The sequence below is a fragment of the Bombina bombina genome, chromosome 4, assembly GCF_027579735.1.
Source record: "Bombina bombina isolate aBomBom1 chromosome 4, aBomBom1.pri, whole genome shotgun sequence".
Lineage (NCBI taxonomy): Eukaryota > Metazoa > Chordata > Amphibia > Anura > Bombinatoridae > Bombina > Bombina bombina.
Window position 1 is genome coordinate 160784552 of NC_069502.1, and position 27290 is coordinate 160811841.

General features: G+C 37.8%; 1 protein-coding gene across 2 annotated transcripts in view; it reads right to left on the reverse strand.

The window, feature by feature from the left end:
• Positions 1-257: 257 nt before the first annotated feature.
• The window catches only part of TRIB2 (tribbles pseudokinase 2), a 38000-nt gene continuing 10967 nt past the window's right edge, over positions 258-27290 (reverse strand). For both annotated transcript variants that reach the window (XM_053709667.1, XM_053709666.1), the window contains exon 3: positions 258-2485. In XM_053709667.1, coding sequence (XP_053565642.1) covers positions 2017-2485 — 469 coding nt within the window. In that variant the 3' untranslated portion in view covers positions 258-2016. The remainder of the gene's footprint in view (positions 2486-27290) is intronic.

Sequence of the window (27290 nt, forward strand, 5' to 3'; positions counted from 1 at the left end):
TACAAAAAGTAAAATTGGAAAGTTGTTTAAAGTGACATGCCCTATCTGAATCAATGTTTCATTTCGACTAGACTGTGTCTTTGCTTCTTCAAGTCAATTATTAATTTGCCCAGTACTTACCTTTAGTGATAAAATAGAAGAGGTGAATATTGCATCCTATATCATGGAACCTATCAAATTTTCTGACTCCTAAAGTTTTTTTTACTGTAACACCTTTTTAGAATTTAATTTAAAAAAAAAAAAAACTTGCAAGAAAATTTAGTTAAATATGCACAATTTATTGAAGAGTGAAGAGTTTAGGACAAAAACATTAAACCAATACAGAACATTCAAAAGCACCAGAGGCAGTAATACCCCACCATGCATGTTATCAACAGCCTTTCTTCTTAACAAGGTACTTGGGGGCGGGGAGAGAAACAAAAAGGTGGAGTGGGGGAAAAAAAAAAAAAAAAGCACACAACGTAGGTCCTTCTGAACACAGCACCATCTTTTGAGTGTACAATTGTCACATATTTTAGTTACCAAAATAGAACCAAGGTCAGCTGCAGGTTGGTTTTGTTTTTTTAATGCAAAATCAAGAGCCGTTATTAAAAAATAATATTTTAACAAAACTTCCCACAGGGCAGGCAAAGTGTCCCAAAGTCAAAATGCCAAGTAGCTGTGTGCACATGCCACGTACTATAATTAAAGCACAAATTCAAGTAACATTTACATACTTACAGAATATACGTGTACCTACCCAAAAAAGTGACCGATTCACAAAACCGATACAAGCAGTATAATCAGAACAACTGAGGTACTGGAAACACAAATATTTATGCCTCTGTTTTATTATAGAGCAATGCAGAAGTAGTGGAAGGAAAATGCCAGTTTAGATCAAAACAAGCTTTTTAATGAATGTTAGCTTGGGAAAGAAGTGTCTGAAAACACCAAAATACACATTGAAGTGTTAAGTACAGCATGTAACAGTATATATCAACCCGTAATTAAATTTAAGTACTGGCTTATTACATCACTACTGTGACATTTTCTTTAATAAATAAGATTTTTTTTTAACATACAAAAAGGTGCATTTCAATGCAATTACGTAAGGTAGTGGGGAAAGTTAATGGAAAGTTGTCAGTTTCTAAATAAAATGTCCCTAGAAAAAAAAAAAAAAAGTGAGATTTTAAAAAAAATAAAATATCCCATTGTAGTAAAAAAACAAACAAAAATAAAACAAAAATGGAGGGGGGATTTTAAGCTGCAGCTTCTTACTCTAGCTGTAAGTGCAAAACAGTGAATCTGGAAGCTAGTATAATAACCCTGTTAATAATTTTAAAGGTAATATCTCTCTTTCAATAAGAAAGGAATAATGAGCCTTGACGTCTTAAATAGTAGCTGGTATTAAAACTATTTAGAAGAGAGAAAAGAGGGGGGGTGGAGAAACCTTGAGAACAAATTAAAATGTTATTTACTGTCAAGAGAATATTACGTTTGTAAATTTGAGAAACAAATTTTGGAAATTTAGAAATTAAAAATCCAACATGAAATTGTTTTAGCACCCACTTTGTGTGTCAGTATATCTAAACTGGTTAATTTTAAAGTACTCATGTGTGAAGCAAAAAAAAAAAAAAAAAAGAGGGGGATAGCCAATCAATTTTCCCTGATCAAGGTCAGAAGAGATCTAACAGTGCGATGCCAAGATGTGACGGGCAAAACATTTAAGTTGGTTTGTTAACAGGAGTGACAAAGTTGCACTGGAATTAGCTATGTGCAGTATCCTTGGCTCCATATGGTTAGAAGCTACAATTGTTCCACATGGATTTTCTTTAAAATAAAACTAACTTGATAGCAGCTTCAATGCTACAGGTGTATGACAGTTCCTTACAGACTTCTTCTCAAAACCAAGGAGCCCAGTGTAGCATTTATATGCTACTGAACTAGGACAATACAGATTTTGAATAATACCGTCAGGAAGGACTCCTTCATGTGGCCATGTTTAGCTCAAGTACCAAAAAGAAACAAATTTTGTGCTCAGTTAAAGAAAGGGTCCGTACCCTCATCCATGTTCACATCAGGCACCAGTTGATCCGGCATTTCCTTAGCACCATATCCTGAGCTCAACGCATTGAAATCTGTTGAAAACCATGGATGGTCCAGAATTTCTTGAGATGTGAGCCTCTCTGTTGGCTCTCTACGAAGTATACTACGTATGAGGCATTTCGCTTTGGGGGATAATGTCTCTGGAATGTTAAACTGTCCACGACGGATCTTGCTGAACAAAGAACTAGGCTCAATGTCATGAAATGGGTAGCGACCTACCAACATGGTGTAAAGCATCACCCCTAGACTCCATACATCCGCAGCTTTGCCAGAGTAGCTGCCACTTGTATTCAAGATTTCCGGACTAACATACGCTGGGCATCCATGCTTGTCAGAGAGAGAGTCATCAGTCCCTGCTAGAATATATGCATCCTCCAAACTTTCCAGTTTTACTCTAGTCCTATAAAAAAAAAACAAAAAAAACCACTTGGTTACAAAACATTGTAACATAACATTTGTTAAACATTGTAGTATATTAACCCTTTCGTGACCGGGTTATAAAGTCTACATCAGAACAACGTTCCGATGTATACAAATTGAAATCACGCGATCGTGCAAACGATTGCAAGATTTCAATTATGGGATCAGGTCTGGGGGGCGTCCCTATGATGCTAGGAACGCCCTCCAGACCGCGATCAAATCCTGCAAGCAAAGTAGGTTTGAGGACAGCTGTTGGCTATGACGTTGTATACTGTCATAACGGCTTTAAAGCCCAGCACCGTTGTGACGGAATACAACGGAATAACGGCAGGAAAAGGTTAAACACATATTAAAATTACATTAAGCACATTTAAAAAAAGATCAAATGGAAAAGTATCAAAAAAAAAAAAAATCATAATTCAGATATTAAAGCTGAACAAAGCCACTTAGGTAATGGAGGTGTAGCAAGAATAAATTACAGTATTATAAAAAGAGCATAAAAAAGTTGCACATGTGGTTTCATATTCATAAGATATATACATTTTTTTAATTAAAAGAAAAATATAGCTTGGTCACTGAACAGATCAGTTTAAAGGCTCAAGTAAATGTTTTCATGTATGCATAGCATATATCTAGATATATGAACAGTGAAAGGTCTACATAAAAAAATAAAAAAAAATGTAAAAGCTTTTAAAAACAGTCATTAGGTTAGCAACACAAATAGGATTCTGCTATTATAGGGACAAGAGAAATTCCCTTTTAAAAAAAACACTAAAGTACACTTATCTCTTTTTAGTTGCTAGATATAGTCAGATCTAAGCAAAACAGTATGCAGCATGCAACACACTAATATAAAGCATACCTAAAAACAATCCCCAACAGGAATGGAAGAGCATAGATTTCCTTCACTGCCTTATTTTAAACGGATTCTCTTGATATTAAACATTCAACTTATATCTAAAGTTCAAGTAACAAATGAGTGTTGTGATCCTTTATAATGTGAACAAAAAAATAAAATGTATGTTTACCTGAAATTTCTTTCCGGCATGGAGAGTCCACAATGTCATTCCAATTACTAGTAGGATATTCAACTCCTAGCAAGCAAGAGGAGGTGGCAAAGAGCACCACAGCAAGGCTGTTAAGTGTAATCTTCCTTACCCCAGTCATTCAGCCGGAAAAAAAATGGAAAAAGAACATAAGGGTAGAGAGGTGCCTGAGGTTTACTCAACAAATCTGCCGAATTATAAATTTAAGAGGGCAGGGTCGTGGTTTCTCCATGCCCGGAAAGAAATTTATCAGGTAAGCATAAAAACTTTGTTTTCTTTCCTATGGCATGGAGATTCCACAACATCATTCCAATTACTAGTGGGAACCATTACCCAAGCTAAAGGACAGGGAATGAAAAGGGAGGGAGAACAAAAGCAGGAAGACTAATCAGAAGGCACCAACGCTTGAAGAACCTCTCTACCAAGAGAGGCCTCAGCCGAGGCAAAAGTATAAAATTTGTAGAATTTTTAAAAGTATGCAAAGAGGACCATGTTGCCGCCTTGCAAATCTGTTCCACCAAAGCTTCATTTTTGAAAGCCGAAAATGTTTTCTCAGGAGGCTGCTGTCCAGCTCTCTCGTAATCAAAACAAATCCTTCTTAACCATAAAGAAAGGTTAGTAGAAGTAGCCTTCTGACCCTTTATGCTTTTTAGAGAAAACAACAAACAGGGCAGAAGATTGTCGAAAAAAACATAATTTATGCAAGAACTTACCTGATAAATTCATTTCTTTCATATTAGCAAGAGTCCATGAGCTAGTGACGTATGGGATATACATTCCTACCAGGAGGGGCAAAATTTCCCAAACCTCAAAATGCCTATAAATACACCCCTCACACCAACAAATCAGTTTAACGCATAGCCAAGAAGTGGGGTGATAAGAAAAAAGTGCGAAAGCATAAAAAATAAGGAATTGGAATAATTGTGCTTTATACAAAAAAATCATAACCACCACAAAAAGGGTGGGCCTCATGGACTCTTGCTAATATGAAAGAAATGAATTTATCAGGTAAGTTCTTACATAAATTATGTTCTCTTTCATGTAATTAGCAAGAGTCCATGAGCTAGTGACGTATGGGATAATGACTACCCAAGATGTGGATCTTCCACGCAAGAGTCACTAGAGAGGGAGGGATAAAATAAAGACGGCCAATTCCGCTGAAAATAATCCACACCCAAAATAAAGTTTAAATCTTATAATGAAAAAAACTGAAATTATAAGCAGAAGATTCAAACTGAAACAGCTGCCTGAAGTACTTTTCTACCAAAAACTGCTTCAGAAGAAGAAAACACATCAAAATGGTAGAATTTAGTAAAAGTATGCAAAGAAGACCAAGTTGCTGCTTTGCAAATCTGATCGAAGCTTCATTCCTAAACGCCCAGGAAGTAGAAACTGACCTAGTAGAATGAGCTGTAATCCTTTGAGGCAGAGTTTTACCCGACTCGACATAGGCATGATGAATTAAAGATTTAACCAAGATGCCAAAGAAATGGCAGAGGCCTTCTGACCTTTCCTAGAACCGGAAAAGATAACAAATAGACTAGAAGTCTTTCGGAAATTCTTAGTAGCTTCAACATAATATTTCAAAGCTCTAACTACATCCAAAGAATGCAATGATTTCTCCTTAGAATTCTTAGGATTAGGACATAATGAAGGAACCACAATTTCTCTACTAATGTAGTTAGAATTCACAACCTTAGGTAAAAATTTAAAAGAAGTTCGCAACACCGCCTTATCCTGATGAAAGATCAGAAAAGGAGACTCACAAGAAAGAGCAGATAATTCAGAAACTTTTCTAGCAGAAGAGATGGCCAAAAGAAACAAAAAACTTTCCAAGAAAGTAATTTAATGTCCAATGAATGCATAGGTTCAAACGGAGGAGCTTGAAGAGCCCCCAGAACCAAATTCAAACTCCAAGGAGGAGAAATTGACTTAATGACAGGTTTTATACGAACTAAAGCTTGTACAAAACAATGAATATCAGGAAGATTAGCAATCTTTCTGTGAAAAAGAACAGAAAGAGCAGAGATTTGTCCTTTCAAGGAACTTGCAGACAAACCTTTATCCAAACCATCCTGAAGAAACTGTAAAATTCTTGGAATTCTAAAAGAATGCCAGGAAAAATGATGAGAAAGACACCAAGAAATGTAAGTCTTCCAGACTCTATAATATATCTTCCTAGATACAGATTTACGAGCCTGTAACATAGTATTAATCACAGAGTCGGAGAAACCTCTTTGACTAAGAATCAAGCTTTCAATCCCCATACCTTTAAATTTAAGGATTTGAGATCCTGATGGAAAAAAGGACCTTGCAACAAAAGGTCTGGTCTTAACGGAAGAGTCCACGGTTGGCAAGAGGCCATCCGGACAAGATCTGCATACCAAAACCTGTGAGGCCATGCTGGAGCCACCAGCAGAACAAACGAGCATTCCTCTTGGAAGAAGAACTAGAGGCGGAAAGAGATAGGCAGGATGATACTTCCAAGGAAGTGACAATGCATCCACTGCTTCCGCCTGAGGATCCCTGGATCTGGACAGATACCTGGGAAGTTTCTTGTTTAGATGAGAAGCCATCAGATCTATTTCTGGAAGTCCCCACATTTGAACAATCTGAAGAAATACCTCTGGGTGAAGAGACCATTCGCCCGGATGTAACGTTTGGCGACTGAGATAATCCGCTTCCCAATTGTCTATACCTGGGATATGAACCGCAGAAACTAGACAGGAGCTGGATTCCGCCCATACCAGTATTCGAGATACTTCTTTCATAGCCAGAGGACTGTGAGTCCCTCCTTGATGATTGATGTATGCCACAGTTGTGACATTGTCTGTCTGAAAACAAATGAACGATTCTCTCTTTAGAAGAGGCCATGACTGAAGAGCTCTGAAAATTGCACGGAGTTCCAAAATATGAGATTCCCAAACCCCTTGTGCTGTCAGAGACCCCCAAATAGCTCCCCAACCTGTCAGACTTGCATCTGTTGAAATTACAGTCCAGGTCGGAAGAACAAAAGAAGCCCCCTGAACTAAACAATGGTGATCTGTCCACCACATCAGAGAGTGCCGTACAATCGGTTTTAAAGATATTAATTGAGATATCTTTGTGTAATCCCTGCACCACTGGTTCAGCATACAGAGCTGAAGAGGTCGCATGTGAAAACGAGCAAAGGGGATCGCGTCCGATGCAGCAGTCATAAGACCTAGAATTTCCATGCATAAGGCTACCGAAGGGAATGATTGTGATTGAAGGTTTCGACAAGCTGAGATCAATTTTAGATGTCTCTTGTCTGTCAGAGACAGAGTCATGGACACTGAATCTATCTGGAAACCTAAAAAGGTTACCCTTGTCTGAGGAATCAATGAACTTTTCGGTAAATTGATCCTCCAACCATGATCTTGAAGAAACAACACAAGTCGATTCGTATGAGATTCTGCTAAATGTGAAGACTGAGCAAGTACCAAGATATCGTCCAAATAAGGAAATACCACAATACCCTGTTCTCTGATTACAGACAGAAGGGCACCGAGAACCTTTGTAAAAATTCTTGGAGCTGTTGCTAGGCCAAACGGCAGAGCCACAAACTGGTAATGCTTGTCTAGGAAAGAGAATCTCAGAAACGGATAGTGATCTGGATGAATCGGAATATGCAGATATGCATCCTGTAAATCTATTGTGGACATATAATGCCCTTGCTGAACAAAAGGCAGGATAGTCCTTACAGTTACCATTTTGAATGTTGGTATCCTTACATAACGATTCAATATTTTTAGATCCAGAACTGGTCTGAAGGAATTCTTCTTTGGTACAATGAAGAGATTTGAATAAAACCCCAGCCCCTGTTCCAGAACTGGAACTGGCATAATTACTCCAGCCAACTCTAGATCTGAAACACATTTCAGAAATGCTTGAGCTTTCGCTGGATTTACTTGGACACGGGAAAGAAAAAATCTCTTTGCAGGAGGCCTTATCTTGAAGCCAATTCTGTACCCTTCTGAAACAATGTTATGAATCCAAAGATTGTGAATTGAATTGATCCAAATTTCTTTGAAAAAACGTAATCTGCCCCCTACCAGCTGGGCTGGAATGATGGCCGCATCTTCATGTGGACTCGGGAGCTGGCTTTGGTTTTCTAAAAGGCTTGGATTTATTCCAGACTGGAGATGGTTTCCAAACTGATACCGCTCCTGTGGTGAAGGATCAGGCTTTTGTTCTTTATTGTGACGAAAGGAACGAAAACGATTAGACCTAAATTTACCTTTAGATTTTTTATCCTGTGGTAAAAAAGTTCCTTTCCCTCCAGTAACAGTTGAGATAATAGAATCCAACTGAGAACCAAATAATTTGCTTTCCCTTTCGTTGCAGGGTAATAAAGTTGACTTAGAAGACATATCAGCATTCCAAGTTTTAAGCCATAAAGCTCTTCTAGCTAAAATAGCTAGAGACATATACCTGACATCAACTCTAATGATATCAAAGATGGCATCACAAATAAAATTATTAGCATGTTGAAGAAGATTAACAATGCTATGAGAATTATGATCTGTTACTTGTTGCGCTAAAGCTTCTAACCAAAAAGTTGAAGCTGCAGCAACATCCGCTAAAGATATAGCTGGTCTAAGAAGATTACCTGAACATAAGTAAGCTTTTCTTAGAAAGGATTCAATCTTCCTATCTAAAGGATCCTTAAAGGAAGTACTATCTGCCGTAGGAATAGTAGTACGTTTAGTAAGAGTAGAGATAGCCCCATCAACTTTAGGGATTTTGTCCCAAAACTCTAATCTGTCAGATGGCACAGGATATAATTGCTTAAAACGTTTAGGAGTAAATGAATTACCCAAATTATTCCATTCCCTGGAGATTACTTCAGAAATAGCATCAGGGACAGGAAAAACTTCTGGAATAACTACAGGAGATTTAAAAACCTTATTTAAACGTTTAGATTTAGTATCAAGAGGACCAGAATCATCTATTTCTAATGCAATTAGGACTTCTTTAATTAAAGAACGAATAAATTCCATTTTGAATAAATATGAAGATTTATCAGCATCAACCTCTGAGACAGAATCCTCTGAACCAGAGGAACCATTATCAGAATGATGATGTTCATTTAAAAATTAATCTGAAAAATGAGAAGTTTTAAAAGACCTTTTACGTTTACTAGAAGGAGGAATAACAGACATAGCCTTCTTAATGGATTTAGAAACAAAATCTCTTATGTTAACAGGAACACTCTGAGTATTAGATGTTGACGGAACAGCAACAGGTAATGTAACATTACTAAAGGAAATATTATCTGCATTAACAAGTTTGTCATGACATTCATTACAAACAACAGCTGGAGGAACAGATACCACAAGTTTACAGCAGATACACTTAACTTTGGTCGATCCAGCACCAGGCAGCGTTTTTCCAGAAGTATCTTCTGACTCAGTGTCAATCTGGGACATCTTGCAATATGTAATAGAATAAACAACATATAAAGCAAAATTGATCAAATTCCTTAAATGACAGTTTCAGGAATGGGAAAAAAAAGCCAGTGAACAAGCTTCTAGCAACCAGAAGCAATAAATAATGAGACTTAAATAATGTGGAGACAATAGTGACGCCCATATTTTTTAGCGCCAAAAAAAGACGCCCACATTATTTGGCGCCTAAATGCTTTTGGCGCCAAAAATGACGCCACATCCGGAACGCCGACACTTTTGGCGCAAAAAACGTCAAAAATGACCCAACTTACGGCGACACGTATGACGCCGGAAACAGAAAAAAAAATTTGCGCCAAAAAAGTCTGCGCCAAGAAGGACGCAATAAAATGAAGCATTTTCAGCCCCCGCGAGCCTAACAGCCCACAGGGAAAAAAGTCAAATTTTAAGGTAAGAAAAAAAATTGATTTATTCATATGCATTATCCCAAATATGAAACTGACTGTCTGAAATAAGGAACGTTGAACATTCTGAGTCAAGGCAAATAAATGTTTGAATACATATATTTAGAACTTTATATAAAAAGTGCCCAACCATAGCTTAGAGTGTCACAGAAAATAAGACTTACTTACCCCAGGACACTCATCTACATGTAGTAGAAAGCCAAACCAGTACTGAAACGAGAATCAGTAGAGGTTATGGTATATATAAGAGTATATCGTCGATCTGAAAAGGGAGGTAAGAGATGAATCTCTACGACGGATAACAGAGAACCTATGAAATAGACCCCGTAGAAGGAGATCATTGAATTCAAATAAGCAATACTCTCCTCACATCCCTCTGACATTCACTGCACGCTGAGAGGAAAACCGGGCTCCAACCTGCTGCGGAGCGCATATCAACGTAGAATCTAGCACAAACTTACTTCACCACCTCCATAGGAGGCAAAGTTTGTAAAACTGATTTGTGGGTGTGGTGAGGGGTGTATTTATAGGCATTTTGAGGTTTGGGAAACTTTGCCCCTCCTGGTAGGAATGTATATCCCATACGTCACTAGCTCATGGACTCTTGCTAATTACATGAAAAATCTTTAGTAGCTTGTAAGTAAAATTTTAGAGCATGCACAACATTCAAGTTATGCAAAAGATGTTCCTTATGAGAAGGATTAGGACAAAAAGGATCAACAATTAACTGATTAATGTTTCGATAAGACACCACCTCAGAAACTCTGCGAGCAGAAGAAATATTAAGAAGAAACAAAAGCTTCCAAGATAATTTTATATCAACATGATGCATCGGCTCAAAACGGAGCTTGTGTTCTGTTATTTTTGCCTAGTGTGTTACGTTATCCTACCTACGTAACGCTTTCGGCCAGATAGAGCACTGCAGATCTCGCTTAAACATAAAACCATAATCAAAAAATATTATGTATGTTATTAGCTTGGGATGATCACATTCATTTTATAAAATATATTTTTTTCAGGGCACAGATACGTTTCCATTATTTTTTGCTACATAGCTTGAAAAAATAATTTATAAAATGGACGCCATGCCATCATCACAAGCTAATACCATACAAATATTTTGCATTATGTTTTAATTATTTATGTTTGAGCGAGATCTGCACTCAAAACAGCGATATAAAAAAGGAAAAGCATACAGAATATGATAACTATTTTAAACAATAGCCTTCTTTTGAAACAAATATGGCGGATATGAGAGTTCTCCATCTACATGTAGGCTTGGCCATACAGGTTACGTAAGTAGGACAACATAACAAGGTAGGGAAATATTACAGAACACCTGCTGCAACACTTTAAGAACTAGGCTCTAAGGAGGAGCAACAGGTTTAAACACAGGCCTGAACAAAAGCTTGAACATCTGGTAAATCTGCCAGACGTTTGTGCAAAAGAATAGAAAGCGCAGAAATCTGACCCTTAAGAGTACTGACTGACAAACCTTTTTCCATGCCATCCTGAAGAAAAGATAAAATTCGGGAAATCCTCTTCCGACTCCAGGAGAAACTTTTAGCTTTGCAGCAAAAAAGTATCAAATATTTAAAAAAGTGTTATAATTCAGATATTAAAGCTGAACTAGGCCACTTAGGTAATGGAGGTGTAGCAAGAATAAAAAAAAAAAAAAAAAAAAAGTATTTACGCCATACCTTAATTGTAAATCCTGCGAGAAACAGGAAGCATAGTATCAATGCACGCTTCCAAAAAACCACATCTAGACAGAACTAGGCGTTCAATCTCCAAGCAGTTCGCTTCAGAGAATACAGATTTGGATGGAGGAATGGACCCTGAATTAGAAGGTAATTCCTCAGAGGTAACCTCCAAGGTGGAAGAGATGACATCTTCACCAGATCTGCAAACCAAATCCTGCGAGGCCAGACAGGAGCTATTAAAATCAGATGCTCTCTCCTGCTTGATACGAGCAATGACTCGTGGAAGGAGAGCAATCTCATGAAAAAGGTATGCTAGCCCGAAATCCCAAGGAACTGCCAGAGCATCTATCAGGGCGGTCTGAGTATCTCTTGACCTTGAACCATACTTTGGAAGCTTGGCGTTCTGACAAGACACCATCAGATCCAACTCAGGAAGCCCCCACCCGAGGGTTATCCTTGAGAAAACTTACGGATGGAGAGCCCACTCCCCGGGATGAGAAGTCTGTCTGCTCAGAAAATTCGCCTCCCAATTGTCCACTCCTGGAATGTGGATGGCAGATAGAAGACAATCGTGAGCTTCCGCCCTCTGCAGAATGCGAGTCACCTCCTTCATGGCCAAGGAACTCAGAGTTCATCCCTGGTGGTTGATGTAAGCCACTGAGGTGGTGTTGTCTGACTGAAATCTGATAAAACGGACTAAAGATAATTGAGGCCAAGCTGTTAAGGCAATGAAGATTGCTGTCAATGAGATGTTTATGAGAAGAGAAGACTCTTTCCAAGACCACAGGCCCTGAGCTTTTAGGAGAACCCCAAACATCTCCCCAGCCTGATAGTGACTATGGACGCCAGCCTATCACCCAGGAAGGTCTCAGGAAGCAAGTGCCCCAAGACAGATGTTCCTGTGAAATCCACCACAAGAGAGTCCCTTGTTAGGGGATCCAGAATTATGCTCTGCGATATATCTGAATGGTCTCCGTTCCATTGAATTAGCATGCAAACCTGCAGCGGAAATAGATGGAACCGAGCAAAAGGAGGATGTCCATGGAAGCCACTATCAGACCAATCCCCTCCATGCATTGGAGCCACTGATGGATGAATAGACTGGAGGGAAAGGCAAGAAGCAAGAGGTTTGGATTTTCTGACGTCCGTCAGGAAAGTTTTCATGGACAGGGAATCTATGATTGTCCCTAGGAAACACACTCTTGTAGCTGGAACTAGAGAACTATTTTCCAGATTAACTTTCCACCCGTAAAAAAAGACAACATCTCTTTATGAGATTTTGCTAGTAGAAAAGATGACGCCTGAATCAAGAGGTCGTCTAAATAAGGCGCCACAGCAAATCCCTGGGATCTGATCACAGCCAATATTGTAAATATTCTGGGAGCTATGGCAAAACCAAATGGAAGTGCAACAAATTGGAAATGCTTGTCCAGAAAAGCAAACCTTAGAAACTGGTGATGATCACTGAATAGAAACATGTAAATATGCGTCATTCAGGTCTATAGTTGTCATGAACTGACCTTCCTGAACCAATGTAACCAATAGTTTCCATCTTGAATTTGTTGAGACACTTTAGATCTAGGATTGGACGAAAGTTCCCTCCTTTTTGGGAACCACAAATAGATTTGAATAAAATCCTTGACCTTGTTCCTCTAGAGGGACTGGTACAATAACTTTCAGGGAGGATAGGTCCTCTACACAGTTTAAGAAGGCCTCCCTCCTTACTTGGTTTGAGGATAGTCTTGACAGGAGAAATCTGCCTCTTGGAGGGCAAGACTTGAATTAGATTTTGTAACCCTGGGATACTATGTCCACAGCCCACAGATCTGGGATATCGTATCAAAGCCTGTTGGGGAAAAAAAAAAAAAAAAAGGGAAAGCCTGCCCCCCCCACGTGATCCGAAATCGGACTGGGACGGACCCTTCATGCTGATTTAAAATCAGCAGAAGGCTTCTTATTTTGCTTTCCCTTATTCCAAGAAGATCTGGATTGGTCTGGAATTAGAGGAAGACTTCTGTCCTTTAAAGTTGCGAAAGGAACGAAAATTAGAAGTTGACCCTTAGGTCCATTTTTCTTGTCCTAAGGTAGGAAAGATCACTTTCCACCCGCAATCTCAGAAATGCTCTCTGCCAGACCAGGACCAAAAATACCCTTAAAAAGGTAAACCCAAAAGCTTGGCGTTTGAAGATACATCAGCCGACCAAGAATTTAACCACAGAGCTCTACGAGCTGGGACAGTGAAGCTAGACATCTTAGCTCCTAGTCCAGGGCTCAACAAACCCAGGAGCCTGGGAGCCACTGGCTCCTATAATTGTACCCCTGGCTCTTAACTTTTTGGGTTATTCTCCCTATATCTATATACAAATCCAAGTGTCTGGCTCCTAAAAATATGCCTGGCTCCCAAATATTCTTACTGGCTCCTAATTTTTAAACAGATTTTTCAAGCACTGTACCTAGTCTAATTACCTGCATGTTGGCAGCACAGATAAAAAAAGATATTAGCTCCTCTATCGTAGTCTCTTCTGATATCAGATTAGACAGGACATCGCACCAATATGATGCTGCTCCCGCAACCGTAGCAATATTTGCCGCCGGTTGCCACTGTAAACCTTGATGAATGTACATCTTCTTTAAAGAAAGCCTCTAGCTTCTTATCCACGGGATCCTTAAAAAGGAATAACTATCCTCTATAGGAATGGTGGTTCTTTTAGCTAGAGTAGATAGCGCTCCTACTTTAGGCACAGTGCGCCTTGAGTCACGAATTGAGTAAGCAACAGGAAACATCTTTTCAAAAACAGGGGAAGGGGAAAAAGAAACCCTTGGCTTATCCCATTCCTGAGCTATAATTTCAGACATCTTGTCTGGAACAGGAAAAACATCCACTGACGGAGAATCAAACCATTAAGTTTAGTAGACTTTTTAGGGTTGACAGCAACCGAAAGGTTCAGAGTCATCCAAAGTAGCTAGAACCTCGTTCAGTAGCAACCAGAGATGTTAAAAGTTTAAATCTGAAATTAACTTCTTCAGATTCAGAAGATTTTTCTGTCTGAGGAGGATACTTCAGTAGCTTCTGAAGGTGAGATCTCAGACAAGTGGGAAAGGTTTACCAACGCAGATTTAGAGGGGGTCAGAAACCTTACTAGCCGAAATATGTCTAGATTTCCTCTTACCCGAAGTAGGGAAAGCAGATAAAGCTGCAGACACCGCAGAGGTTTGTGCAGCAAAATCTCCTGGCAAATAAACACCTCCATGGAGGTTGAGAGGAACCACAGGGCACTGCATGTGAAACAACCATAGCTTGGGACGTCTGAGGAGAAAGCTGTGGCATATACTAAACAGCATTATCCTGAGAGACATGTGGCTCAGAAGGTAGTAATTTGTCTTTAAAATTTTAGAGTCTTAGATAAGCAAGTGGAGCATAATTGCACAGGAGGTATAATCTGAGCCTCCAGACAAAGCAAACATTTTTCAAAGAAAATAGATGTAATATGGTCTGAATCCATAATAAACAGAGCAGATTCCCAAATTAATAAAAATAATTAAAATTACTAGAACCGTTAAAGTGAAATCACCCTTTGTTTTTTTAGGGCTGACAGGAGTTTAGCTTTCCTTAAGCAAAAAAGAAAAAAAAAATATTTAAACTACTCTTCCCTAACACCTCTATACCTCAGCTAGCTGAGGAGTCTTACCACACCAGAGCACACTAGAACTGAAAAGGATTCTCCAGATGCAGATCTGCTGTCAGGGAACTTCCAATAATATAGATTAAAACCGAGAGAAGAGAGATGAAAAGTTTCTAAGACAAAGCCATTACACTTACTCATTCCACTCTGCATAGACTAAAGAGGAAGAGCGGGTGAGTCACGTGATCAAAGAAGAAAGAAAACTGCGTCACAGAAAAGACGTGTGTTTTTGCCGATCAAAAGAAACATAAGTTTAAGCACACCGCTCTCACAGAACAACAATCACCCCTTGACAATATATAAAAAGTCAGAAGTGACTAGTACTAACAAGAAGATTCCCATCATGTCCCATAGCCTAATGTAGTGAATAATTAAAAAAAATTAAAAATAACTAGGGGCCTATTGTTTCCCTCAAACTAAGCCAGTCTCAAATGTTAAGGGTACATTTAACCCCTTAAAAAGTTTCACATTCCAGTGCCCTATCAAAAAATACTGCCCAAAAAAATTAACCCATCTATAAAAAGGTTAAATATGTCACAAATGGTGATCCACAAGAGGAATTAAAGGGACAGTCTACACCAGAATTTTTATTGTTTTAAAAAAAAAAGATAGATAATCCCTTTATTACCCATTTCCCAGTTTTGCATAACCAACACATTTATAATAATATACTTTTAACCTCTGTGATTATCTTGTATCTAAGCCTCTGCAAACTGCCCCTTTTTTCAGTTCTTTTGACAGACTTGCAGTCTAGCCAATCAGTGCCTGCTCCCAGATAACTTCTCGTGCAGGAGCACAGTGTTATCTATATGAAATACGTGAACTAACACCCTCTAGTGATGAAAAACTGTTAAAATGCAATCTGAAAGAGGTGGGCTTCAAGGTATAAGAAATTAGCATATGAACCGCCTAGGTTAAGCTTTCAACTAAGAATACCAAGAGAACAAAGCAAAATTGGTGATAAAAGTAAATTGGAAAATTATTTAAAATGACATGCTCTATCTGAATCATTTTGGCCTAGACTGTCCCTTTAACCTCCCAAGTGCTTTCCTTCAATACCTAGAAGGCAAATGCACTTACCTATGGATCCAGCTGCAGGGCAGGAACAGCTTCTTAGGTGTGACAGGAGCAGAGTAACTAACCCTGGCTTTCTATAAAGGGGTAGCAATAATATTAGAAATAAAGCAAAGACAACCTTGCCGCTTTCTAACTGCTAATAGCCACCATTACTCTTACTAAAGAGATTGACATGGACACAGCATAGCCCCTAATCCTTGATTGCATGGAAAAGTACCCATAAAAAGGATTAAATATCTTCAGACACCATCTTCGCACATCCTCCATAGACAAAGAGAATGACTGGGGATTATGGGTAAGGGAAGTTACACTTAACAGCTTTGCCGGGGTGCTCTTTGCCTCCTTCTGCTGGCCAGGAGTTCAATATCCCACTAGTAATTAGGATGACGTTGTGGACTCTCCATGCCATAGGAAAAAAAATAATTCTATTAACCCCTTCATGCCAGGAGCAAATGTTTAAACATCTGAACAAAGTTCCAATGTAAACACTTGCCTGAAAAAGGATTTCAAGGTCGGATTGGATCATGGGGGACTGGCTGCACTGCTAGGCATGCCCCCCAGTCCAATTCCTGCTTTTGTCAAAGGGGGAGGCTGCAGAATGCCGTATAAAAAGGTAGGACGTTCCATACCACCCAAAAAAAAAAAAAAAAGTTACAAGCTCAGCGGCATTGTATGTCCGAATGGCGTGAAGTGGTAAAACTAATGTTACAGATTTATTTAAAACCATGTACGTTTTTTTCCCTCATATTAATTTCATAAAGAAAGCTATTCGTACACATGCAAATACAGATAAGTAATATCATGAAAGATTTATAGTTCAGAAACTAGTCGAATAATCCAAGCTAGTGACAGACAGCAGATTTAATGATATGTATAATATAAAACAACAACAACTTAGATGTAAAAGTAAAACAATCATTGGACCCATGCAACACATAAGTGTGCTAAACTTGTTTTTAAATTGGAGTTTTAGTAGAACATTAGCAAAAAATCCAGATTAAGGTAAGATTACAAAACACACACACACTATAGCTCAACGAGCCAAGCACTCCAATCTTCCACATGCATCAACTGACCAGCGTGCACTTTAAAAATGTAAATATATAGAATCCAAAAAGGAAGACACTACTTTTTTTTAGCAATTCATTATGAAATGTGACTTTTGGAGACTTTAATTCCATCTTCAGACAATTACATAAATTATAGGACTTGACAAACCCAGATAACAAGGAGCCTAATGGAACTAAATGGGGACACAAAGGAACAAAAAAAGAGGTGTAATAAAAATACATTATTCTGAAGCATGTGTTTACAATGTAAAAGTATGCTGAAGTTGTACTAGTGAAGCAGGATCAAAGGAGGTGTTTTTCTCTGTGATTGGACTTGTTCGTGGTGCTGACAAACTATTGTGTCACTGCACAAAAAGCAGTCTTATTACTGAAAAGCGGTAAGAAAAAAAAAAAAAAAAAAAAAAGTCTGGTACAACTATGTCAACCCTGCTCCAAAACAAGACATAGGAATTAGAAAAAGGAATTTTATTATTGAAAATATGCTTGTGTACAATGGCGTTTAACCTCTTAGGTGTTAGATGCACAAATCCCCCCGCTAGGCATCCTGCCAAGGCCAGCCCTTCCAGGCGTTAGACAGCTAAGTGTATATGCTAATGATTACCATTCAAGAGAAAAACATGGCTGGAAAATCAATGTGCAGTGGCTCCTGAGCAGAATACACTGTTTAACCCTTTGTTGTTAACCTCAATTTGACGCAGGCATTTGTGCAATAATGTAGCAGAACGTATTATGCCATGTCCCTTTAATTATCTGTAGCCAAACAAAAATTCAGGACACTAAAGCAAGGTACCCAAATACATCATCAAGAACCTCTGAAAAACACAGAAATTACTACTTGCCCTTACCCTTAAAGTCTGTGCACATACATAGCTGGGAAAAGTCCATTCCAAATACCAAAATGAATAAATGCATTAAAAAAATTAGATTAGATTGCATAGCTGTTAAACTTTTCAATTTTTTTCTTTTTTTTTTTTTTTAAAAAGGAAGCAATTCAGCCTGTGAATGCTTTCCCATTAGTGGTAAGCTAAACCACAGAAGTTCAGAGGCAGCACTTCCACTCAGACAGGAAAGAAATCTTTGTCTCCTTGGAAACAGACAGGGAACCCCATGCAAGACAAAAGGCATTACAATGAAGAATTCAATCACTATGTTTAACTCCTTTCTGTAGGATAACAAAATCATTAAACAATTAGTTCTGGGTCTATATATAAAAACATACCAAAAGATGCAGCTCTCATTTGTCAAAATATAAATCTCATTCTTACAAAACTTGCAGATTGCTGTATTGAAAGGAGAACAGTTTATGTTAAAAACTATGGGGAAATGTACACTAAGTAAATTTTTCTGCTTCCAAACACATAGATCATTAGATATCAGAATACCAGACAGTGCTAAAATAAATTTTCTCTCTCTCCTCTCACCAGACCATATATGGTTCCTGTGCTGCTTAGTTAATGTGTTTACTCATAAAAGTGAAGTACCAGAAAAAAAATGGATTTTACATGGATTTCCCTGCTCGTTGCTATGGAGACAGACGCAGATCTCAACTCTAAGAATTAATGCTGTACTTTAATAGCTTCCCTCGCTAGTAATGGAAACATTCTGCATTAATCTCAGATCTCTAAAGAGCAAGTAATGCCTCAGTGTTTTGTGATCTTTGAAAGGCAAATATAAAGCATGTTTTCTATATAGTAAACACTGATCTGTCAAAAATGATTATTATTTTAGTAACATGAACAGAGATTAAAATGTTAAAACATAGGAATGATAGCTTATATAAAAACCATGTATAAAAGCAATGGTAGATAGTTTGGGCATCTCTATCTTAAAGAGACATTGTACACTAGAAAATAAAGGTCATTCACCATGGTCAGATCATTATGGGATGATTTTAATCCACACCTTCAAAAGGTTAATAAGCAGCATCCTAGACCACTGCTTCTTAAATTCTGGTTGAAGGCTCACAGGAGCAATCCCGCACCTCTAGGGCATAGTATACTCATCAATAGGACTTGGTTCAAAATAAAACTATAGGGTAATACCGACATTAGGGGTGCAGACTATAAAACTGTGCAAAACTATTGTACTCACATTTTATTTGAGAAGATACGGCATCTACTTGCAAATCCCAATCAGATAATACATTGTAGCTCTCTTATTTTTTTAATAGAAGATAGAGAGATAGATAGATGGGGCAGGGGGTGACAAATTCATCATTTAAATGTAAAAATGGCAACCCGCTCTGTTCCACAAGACCTGCTTGTACAGAGCTTGCAGAATGTTTCAAATTGTTGTGAACCATAAGCAGTACTTCAGGAGTCATAGCTCACGGGATTTGTCCACCTCTCTAGTAATTATAGCTTAATTTGCCTTGAAAGAGAAACAAAAAAAGGAGTCAGCGCTTTTTTTTTTTTTTTTTTTTTTATAAACATGGCAACGGGTTTTGATTACCCTAGGGATACAATAAGAACAAAGAACAATAAAGACAGATATATCAAAGATGTTTCTATGTTAAAAGTAAACCCTGACATCACAAACTTCAGACATCTATAAATATTGTGGAGTTGCTGAAAATAAAGAGGTTGTAGTCACATGTGCATGGATGTTAAAATGTTGTACCACACATTTAAAAAAAAAAAAAATTATATATATATATAAATAAAATACACAGGGATTATTGACACTGTGGGGAGACAATCATATTCAAGTCAAAGTTTTGTTAGTTTTAAAAAAAAAAAAAAAATTAAAAAAATCTCAGCATTTAATGAAGATTTGGTACCAGCTATCAAAGACTTGGAACTTTTCTTAAATTCAAAAGACTTCATTCTCTGGGTATTTGTTAAAAAAGCTCAGGAGAAGTAATACTGGGAGCTAGATGGCGATTGTGGCTTTGCAAATGTGCCATTACCCATTGACTTAGCAGATATGGTCAGATGTGCATGGATGCTCTGAAGCTGGACCGTAACTAGGTTTAACCTTTTTTCATACTTTTATGCATAGTGCAATAATAAAATGCTCTGAGACAGAATTCTTGTGTCCTTTAAAGTAAACATTCTAGTGTGTAAATTGCCACAACCTCTGCATTGATGGCACCTGAGGGGTCTTAGATTACTGCTGCCGGTGTTCGTGCAGGTCTGTTTGGTGGCGATTCGTTTTATATACAAATGCGGAATAGGACTGCATTTTCAGACTGATTTATTCTTCTGAAAGTGCAAAAACACAAAGATCTGGATTTACACAGACCCGTTAGTGTTGCATGCCGCTACACACAGTATTATTCACTATCACTTTATAAAAATGTAATTGCTCAATGCACATTACCAATTGCACGATACAAAATTAAAATTTAAGGATTCAATTTACTTCTAATATCAACTTACTTTGATCTGTTAGAATCCTTTGTTGATAAGCATATCTAGGTAGGCACAGGAGTAGTGATGAACTACTGGGTACTATACCAAATGTGTCTCTTGTCATTGGCTCACTAGATTTGTTACATGCAAGCAACAGTGCAATAAAAATGCTCTAAGACAGAGTATATATTGCTGTACACAGAACCTTTGCCCCCACTGTTTGTGTGGAGTCAAATAAAAATACAATAAATGGTCTTACATTTTAATTTGTATAGCTCCAAATGTGCAGTATATAAGAAGAACATCAGACATATGTAAGAAATGTATGCAGATACATGAACACAAGCAAAATGCTGAGCAATGGCCAAACATACACACACTGCTCATTTAGGAATGTGCTGATATGACACAAACCATCATATCCTCCATTCTCTGCCAGTGGACTCCAGCTGAAGGCTTGTTTGTTCACATTGCAGCACTGTAGTTTCAACTGCTGTCTCACTAGGTACAATTGTAGGGTCAGCAGGTTTATTTCTTCAAATCTTGTGCAACAACTTACATTTTGCACAATGTTTGCACAAACAAAACACTGACATGTTTAAGGAAATATAGCTCACATTTTGAAAGAGGCATTAAAATAAACATTGTATTGTAAATGTTTAGTAGAACTATGTCCCTGCAACACGTAGATAAGTGCAAGAGCTCACTTGTATCGGTGTCTGAATTCACAAAATTGTTGCCAACAAAAAAGTTGAAAAGGTTCATTAAACGAAAAGGGGCTTCCCTTAAAGGGACAGTCTACATGAAAATTATTATAGTTTAAAAAGATATTTCATCCCCTTTATTACCCATTCCCCAGTTTGTTTGTTTGTTTTTTACCCAATAGCTAGGCAGGAATAAACCTTTTTTTAAAGGTACAGTCTACTTGATAGTTGTGTGTGTGAGAGTGAGTTTGTTTTTTTTTTTTTTTTTAAACACACAAAAAAAAAAAAAAAAAAAAAAAAAACAACTATCAGGTTTATTATTCATGCCTAATTGTTGTGATAAAAAGGGGGGGGGGGAGACGCACCATACACACTACTAAATTTTTTGTTGCTTTTTCTGTACTTCAAGATTTTGAATGCACACCAGCAGGGTTAAAACTACAATTTTCTGTATTGATCATCCTACATGTTGTACAGTAATTTGTTATGTGTGGGAGTTCATATCTGTCCCTAATATGACACAGTAAAGGAGATAAGCAACACCCAGAAGTATCAGATATGCTTCACCTAAGAGTGTGACCTTGGAAATCAAAAAGTAATAAAAAATTTTGAAAAAAAAAAATACAAATTAGTTTTAAAAACCATTTGGCAATCTTTTGACACGCAGTGGTAAGGGGGCATGTTGGGCAAAAGATTACACAATTAACAGAAAATTACTTCTAGCAAGACCTAGACTTGTAACAGTTTTCATTCTACACATGACATGAGGTGCATATGTATGTAGGCTTTGTGCACATGCACTGAATCACAGAGCAGCTGATGCAATACACCACAATACTTGCTCTCTGGGCAGGCAAGTGTACAGGTGTTATGTCCTGCTGTAAAAAGTTTAGAATACAGAATCATTTCAATGGACATTGTTTTCATGTATATGAATGAACCTTAAACCCATTTAATATTTATTGAATGGGAATAACACCCCCCCCCCCAATTGCACTACTGTTAACTAGCTGTACAGATTTGGGGAGCCAATGACAAAAGCCACATGTGCATCAACAGCCATCTCCTAGCAGTGTGCTGCTGGTATGCTTTTCAACAAAAAAGGTACCAAGAGAAGGAAGTATAATTTGATAAAAGCAAACTGAAAAGTCTCTTAAAATGCCATTCTCCATTCAAACATGAAAGTTTAATTTTGACTCATGTCCCTATAAAATAAACAGAAAATGTATAGCTACACACAACAAATACACACAATGCTCATTGGTTGAAAGAGACAACTCCCTCCACTATAAATTGGTGGACAGGAAAACCTCCACCAAAAGGGAAAAACAAAACAATTCCTTCTTGGATGCGAGAGTGAGTGAGTGAGTGAGTGAGTGAGTGAGTGAGACAACATCACTATTGTTTGAATTCATCACATTGCTTTTGCAGTTATACTATGGATGGAGAGGTGGGGGGAGGGGAGAATTAAAAGAAAAAAATAATAATTTTTTATATAAACTGTAGTATTGAGGAGACGAGAACACATTTAAACAAAACTAAAAAGTTTCTACAGCCAGTTAATTGAAGTCAAGGAAGTTGGCTAGACCAAGTGGTGATGTATGCAGAAAAGATGTTTTGTCTCGTTTTAACAAATGAAGTCCACATATGGGAATAGCATTCACAGGCCACCCACATGCTGCTGTCAAGGACTATCAGGTTGGAAAAATCCCTTTCTATTATTTGTAAACATAATCCTGCTTGCAAACGGAGGAAAGAATAATAATTTTAGCTAAAAATGAAAAAAAAAAAAAAAAAAACACATTTTAACGTCTGTGCTTGAGTTTCTAAAGCATTTTATGTAACCAGGATTATGTTAACCAGTTTAAGAAACAAGAACAAAAATGCCTTCACCAAGAGGGTTTGTTCGCTATTCATTTTAGAAAAAGGTCAAAAGGCTGTGGTTACCATAAATAAATCAGCTGACTGCCATCAATTAATAAGAAAAGCATCACTGTTTGAAGACAAACGTAAAATACATCCTCACTCCTATTTGCTTGCACTAAATTTCACATTCAGTCTACAGTTTATTAGTTTGCTGAGAGGCACACACACTAACATTTTCCATGTTTCCGATTTCCTTCCCTGTGGTTAGGGACAGTTAGAAATGAGCTTGTACTCTGATCAGTGATTAAAATGTTGCAGATTCAGTAAAAATGTCACCATATTAAAAGAAAGAAAAAGAAAAAAAAACTAAAGTCAAAATTAAACAATCATGATTCAGATAGGGGCCCCAAGTTATCAAAGTCTGGCGGACCTGATCCAACAGTGCAGATCAGGTCCGCCTGACTTTGCTGAATACGGCGAGCAATACGCTCACCGTATTCAGCAATGCAACGCCGCCCCCTGCAGAATTGCAGCCAATGGGCCGCCAATCAACCCGATCGGGTTGATTTCCGGCGATGTGTGTCCGCCTGCTCAGAGCAGGCGGACAGGTTATGGAGCAGCGGTGTTTGTGACCGCTGCTTCATAACTTGCGTTTCTGGCGAGCCTGCAGGCTCGCCAGAAACACGGGGCATCAAGCTCCATTCGGAGCTTGATACATATGCCCCAGGGTATGCAATACAAGTTTCCTGATTACTTCTATAAAAAAAAAATAAAAAAAAAAAAAAAAAAAATCTTTGTTCATTTGTACCCTTTGTTGAAAGGGATACCTAGATATGCTCAGGAGCAGCAATGCTTTATTGGGAGCTCGCTGCCGATTGGTGGCTGCACATATACACCTTTTGGCATTGTCTTACATGTGTTCAGCTTGTTCCTATTAATGCATTGCTGCTCATTCAATAAAGGATAGCACGAGATTACAACAAATTTGATAATAGAAGTAGAGTAAAGTTGTTTAAAATGGTATGCTCTATCTGAATCATGAAAATTTGCGTTTTCATGCCCCTTTAGGTACAATAAAGAAATTCAAGATTCACTGGTGGCAGTAGAACATGCATCATTTTTAAAAATATTGTACAGTAAAAGCAGGCAAATTAAAGTAGTGCGTTTTATTTTTCCAAAAACATTAAAAGGGATACTAAACCCACATTTTTTTCTCATGATTCAGATAGAGGATGCATTTTAAAGCAACTTTCCAATTTACTCAAAAAAAACCTAACACACACACACACACACCACAACAACGCAGCAATGAAAGCTAAGGAGCCGTCCCATTTTTGGTTCAAGACCCTGGATAGAGCTTGCTGATTGGTGGCTTCATTAGTGGCTGCCTAGCTCTACAAGACACTCCCCTAGTTTTGAAAGCGTCAAGCGCTCCCTAAAGACTCTACTGTTCACTAACCTTTCTTAACTCCATTGCTATCCCCTCGAACCCCTTAGCATGTAAGCCTACGAGACCAGCTGTAGATCACCTTCATAAGAGCGGACTACAATAGTGCAACTCTTTAACCTCTTAAAAATGTCAGTTAACGACCAAGGACACACCCTGTACGTCCTCAGGGGTTTCAAGCGGTGGAAGCGATCCTGATCGCTTCCAGACGCTTTCAAGGTATTGAAGTGATGCCTCGATATTGAGGCATCACTGCAATACCCTTTTTGGCACACTGATGCAGAGAGCCACTCTGTGGCCCTCTCTGCATCGGCCAGCAATGGTGCTGACCGTGGTGGGTGGGAGCAGCTGCAGGGAGGTGGCCCATCGCTGGCGAGCTTCCAGGAAATGCCTTTGCACGATCTTGCCGCATATGAAGTTTTAAGGGGTGGGGGGAATAATTTTTGAAGAGGGATCTGGAAGGGGGGGGGGGGTTGCGGGCAGCTACATTACAGAATTATTTTTTTGTTTGCTTTTTAAAAAGGCCACATTTGATTGCAAAGTGGGTACTGGCAGATATAGATATATACATTTTTTTTTATTTTTTTTTAAAAACAAGCCTTATTTTAGTACTGGCAGACTTTCTGCCAGTACTTAAAAGGGACATGAAACCCAAAAAATGTATTTGACGATTCAGATAATGCAATTTTTAACAACTTTCCAATTTACTTCTATTATTTCATTTGCTTCCTTCTCGTTATCCTTTGCTGAAAGCTTTATCTAGATAAGCTCAGGAGCAGCAAAGAACCTAGGTTGTCGCTGCTGATTGGTTTGCTTCATACATATACCAATTGTCATTGGCTCACCCATTTGTTCAGTCAGCAACCAGAAGTGCATTGATGCTCATTCAACAAATGATACCATGAGAATGAAACAAATTGTTTAATAGAAGTAAATTAGAAAGTTGTTTAAAATTGTATTCTCTATCAGAATCATGAAAGAAAAGTTTTGGGTTTCCTGTCCCTTTAAGATGGCAGGGGAGAGCTATTTGGGAGGGATCAGGGGGGAGGCTGATCACTACACTAAAGCTAAAATTAACCCTTCAAGCTCCCCAATTAACCCCGTCACTGCTGGGCATAATATAAGTGTGGTGCGCAGCGGCATTTATCCGCCGTCTAATTACCAAAAAGCAATGCCAAACCCATATACCGGTATGTCTGCTATTTCTGAACAAAGGGGATCCCAGAGAAGCAGTTACAACCATTTGTGCCATAATTGCACAAGTTGTTTGTAAATAATTTCAGTGAGAAACCTAAAGTTTGTAAAAAGTGAACAATTTTTTTTTTATTATCATTTGATAGCTTATGGCTGTGAAATGGTGGCATTAAATATACCAAAAGGGGTCTAGATCAATACTTTGGGTTGTCTATATACATGTCAAGGGATATTCAGAGATTCCTGACATATCAGTGTTCCAATGTAACTATCGCTAATTTTTAGGGGAAAAAAAAAAAAAAAAAAAAAAAAAGTTTGGAAATAGCAAAATGCTACTTGTATTTATTGCCCTATAACTTGCAAAAAAAGCAAAGAACATGTAAACATAAGGTAGTCTATTTAGCATGGGTGTTTGGTGGTTGTAGAGGTGTAACAGATTTTGGGGGTCAAAGTAAGAAAAAGTGTGTTTTTTTCCATTTTCATCATTGTAGAATAAATTATGATAGGATAAAAATAATGGTATCTTTAGAAAGTCCATTTAATGGCAAGAAACGGTATATAAATATGTGGGTACAGTAAATGAGTAAGAGAAAAATTACAGCTAAACACAAACACCGTAGAAATGTAAAAATAGCCTTGGTCCCAAATGGTCAACAAATGTAAAAGTGGTCTGGCCATTAAGGGGTTAACAGAAACATTTTTCAAACACAAACACGTATTAATAAAAGCAGTTTCCAGTAAAGTTTAAAACAGAATATGTATTTATGCATCGTGCGCCTGCATCTAAACACTGCACCTTTACAGAGAATGTATATTGTGTTTGTTATGACTCAGTTTGCATTATCAGTAATGAATACATGCCACCACAAAAACTCTGAGCAGGCAGTGTTTGAATAATGGAGCATATGTACATATGCTTCATACAGAGTAAAAGCTATTAAAAAGGGACATTGAACCCATTTTCTCTCATGATTCAAATAGAACATACAATTCTAAACAACTTTCCAATTTTCATCTATTATCAATTTTGCTTCATTCTCTTTGAATCCTTGATTGAAGGAGCAGCAATACACTACTGGGATAGATTATATACACACAACCACCAATCAGCAGCTAGCTTCAAGTTCCTAAGCCTACCAAGGTATGCTTTAAAAAAAAAAAAAAAAAAAAAAAAAAAAAAGTTTCATATGATATACAGGCATCAATTAAAAGGGACAGTCTAGGCCAAAATAAACTTTCATGATTCAGAGAGCATGTAATTTTAAACAATTTTCCAATTTACTTTTATCACCAATTTTGCTTTGTTCTCTTGGTATTCTTAGTTGAAAGCTTAACCTAGGAGGTTCATATGCTAATTTCTTAGACCTTGAAGCCCACCTCTTTCAGATTGCATTTTAACAGTTTTTCACCACTAGAGGGTGTTAGTTCACATATTTCATATAGATAACACTGTGCTCATGCACGTGAAGTAATCTGGGAGCAGGCACTGATTGGCTAGACTGCAAGTCTGTCAAAAGAACTGACAAAAGGGGCAGTTTGCAGAGGCTTAGATACAAGATAATCACAGAGGTTAAAAGTATATTATTATAACTGTTGGTTATGCAAAACTGGGAAATGGGTAATAAAGGGATTATCTATCTTTTAAAAACAATAAAAATTCTGGTGTAGACTGTCCCTTTAAGAGCCATGTTAAAAAAAAAAAACAAAAAAAAAACACAGTAAAAATGTATTTTTTCAGGGGAGAGAAGTCAC